This window comes from Trichechus manatus, unplaced genomic scaffold (genome assembly GCF_000243295.1).
Source record: "Trichechus manatus latirostris isolate Lorelei unplaced genomic scaffold, TriManLat1.0 scaffold00259, whole genome shotgun sequence".
NCBI lineage: Eukaryota > Metazoa > Chordata > Mammalia > Sirenia > Trichechidae > Trichechus > Trichechus manatus.
The window spans coordinates 2,192,948-2,195,816 of NW_004444195.1; the positions used below are offsets into that span (position 1 = coordinate 2,192,948).

General features: G+C 35.3%; 1 protein-coding gene across 1 annotated transcript in view; it reads left to right on the plus strand.

The window, feature by feature from the left end:
* DTHD1 (death domain containing 1) overlaps nt 1-2,869 on the plus strand; it is an 81,485-nt gene that overhangs the window by 6,493 nt on the left and 72,123 nt on the right. Inside the window, exon 3 of the mRNA XM_004389790.1 lies at nt 1,445-1,641. Within this exon, the coding sequence (XP_004389847.1) occupies nt 1,445-1,641 (197 nt within the window). The remainder of the gene's footprint in view (nt 1-1,444; nt 1,642-2,869) is intronic.

Consider the following 2,869-nt stretch of genomic DNA (forward strand, 5'->3'; position numbering starts at 1 on the left):
GTTACAAATCAGGCTCTTAACCACTGTGCCACCAGGGCTCCGTGGGCTTCCCAGCACCTGCTAAATGCAGTCTAAATGCTTTAGCATGACAACCACCAGCAGTTCCCAAAAGACCTTCTTTTCTTACCTCTTGCCAGTTCCCTGTGGCCAATTCAGAACCTTCATCATGCCCTGAATTTACCCAACAATAGATTCATGCAGTGATATTGTGAAATTTCTTTCTTAGTCACCTTTCAAATGAGAGAGTCTCTTCCATGTGATTGTCCGTGAAATGTTTTTTTGTGTGTATACATGATTATTCACTCACGCTGGGGTGGAGCCCAGCTGGTGTTTGGGGAAGCCTGAATAGACCAAATTATTTCTAAATCTTCCTCTTCTTTTTAAGCTTCAGTGATTATATGTGTGGATCATTTTGTTTTCATTTATGCATTCAGTTCCCTTTTGCGTGATAAAGACGCTTGAATATGTGCCTGCGCGTATGCATTACAAATTTAAATGTCATGATATAAAAAGAAACACAAATTTGTCTCTCTGCAGTCATCTGCTCCCACTCTACAAAGGAGAGAAATAGAGAAAACGACTTTACTTCAGTATCCAAAGAGATCGTGAATTTTCAAAAGGAAAAATTTGTTGACAGTACAGGTGCTATGTCATTTGAGTAAACTACCCAAATGGAGAAATTTCAGTCCTTGGAATTCCCTAAAGCAATGTTGACTATCCTGGATAAAGAAATTTAAAGTTCATTCTGGCTAAAGGAAGTTAGGATTCATACTTGTGACAACACTGAATGTGATTGTCCATTATACATACAAAATTTGGAATTTAAATTTGGAAATATACTTATTTCTCTCACTTCTATTGTATAGTACAAATTTTAAAAACACCTAATTATCTGTATCTATCTACCTTAATCTCAGGGGGAAGTGGTGGTTCCATAGTAGAATTCTTGCCTTCTGTGTGGACCGAGGTTCAGATTTCCGGCCAAGGTACCTCAAGTACAGCAACCACTTGTCCCTCAGTGAAGGCTTGTGTGTTGCTGTGCCATAATGCTGAACAGGTTTCAGTGAAGCTCCCACACTAAGACAGACTAGGGAAAAAAAAAGACTGGAGAATCTACTTCTGAAAATCAGCCAGTGAAAACCCTATGGATCACAATGGTTCAATCTGCTGCTGATCATGGGGATGGTGCAGGACTAGGCAGTATATTGTTCTGTTGTGCACGGGGTTACCATGAGTCAGCGCCAACTCCACAGCAGCTAAAAACAATACCACCTTAATCTCATGAAAGGATCATACATTCTGAGTTATTGAAATCATTCCAAACGGTGGGAGAATACATGGACAGCAAATACATACTTTTTTCAGAGTCCACTGAGTATGAAAAGTAATGTACTGCCCCTGCAACAGCATTGTAGCTTCTTTTAACGTCTTTTAATCCATACAGGGGACCTGTGCTGAAGTGAAAGCTTACAAGCTGGGTATATTTTCTGTCGTGTCTTGTTTAAAGAAAGAGTCCTTCACAGTAACAAAGAAAGGCCTTATTCTTAAACCAAGCATGGATTCCCGGATATCCTTAAATTATCCCCAAGGAGTTTTCAGCTCACCAGTGCTTGTACAATTAAAGGTAAATATTAAAAATCGGTGAGTTCTAGATACAGATGTTGTGGGACATTAAGCATGGTCCTAAAGGATACAAATACATAACAATAAATGGATTCTTCTTTTATACTTGCAAGGACCTAGCATATAATGATAAAGTGATAATTTTGAGTATATAGATTCTCATTCTCCAAAATAAATACCTGCCTTCTTTAAAAGGCTTTCCTAGCTATTTTTGTTTAGTTTAGTTTATGATATTTATTTACAAAAATATATGTTGTGTACCTATAATACAGCAGATGACAGACATTGGGGTATTCATATAATACAAGATTTCCACCTGAGAGAGCGGCAAGAATGAAGCTAATCAACTGATATATTTATGATGATGAATATTTGGCTGTATTTAATTATGAAACATTAGCTTTTCTTTTGGAATAAGGATTTAATATATATAAACATTACTCACAAAGTGCATTAAGGATATGTCAACGTCAATTATACAAGATTTATTTCCTTAAATAGTCTTTGTCCTTCTGTCCTCAACTCTTCCTCCATGTGCTCCCCTTTATTTCCCCCGGTATGTTGCTATAACTGGTAAGTGAAGAAGGTTAGGTAGAAAACATTTTATGAATATTTTATTCATAAATATTTTTGTAAACTTCAATTTTGGAAATATGTTCACTATTGTTATTATTAGCCATACTTATGTGAGAGGAAACACTTACGAAATTATAGTCTTGTTTTTCTAGTTTCCAAAGATCACTTGATCTAACAATAGTTCTAATTAGAAATTATGTAAAATGTCTATTCTGTTTTCTAGGTCATTTTGTTGCCTATAATTAAGAGTGTTTCTCAGCTATTTATAGCATAGGACAGGGAAACCAGATTTCAGAAAGATTTTTTTTTAAGGGAGTTCAAATACTGTGTTCTTTTATAAATTAATAGAGTGTTGATTCAGCCAGTTCCCCTATACAATTTAACTAAGCGCCTCAGTGTAAATTTAATCAATACATATTACTAAGTATAATAGAAGATAGAGTTTGAAGGTGTATAGTGCCCAAATATTTTTTATTTTGAAAACATTCAGACTTCAGAAATGATGTAAGAAGATGATAACCAATGTTTGCCACTTTTTAAATTTTTTTTTATTTTTTATTTTTATTGTACTTCAGGTGAAGGTTTACAGAACAAATAGTTTCTCATTAAACAGTAGTACACATATTGTTTTATGACTTTAGTTAACAACCCCACATGTCAACCCTCTCCC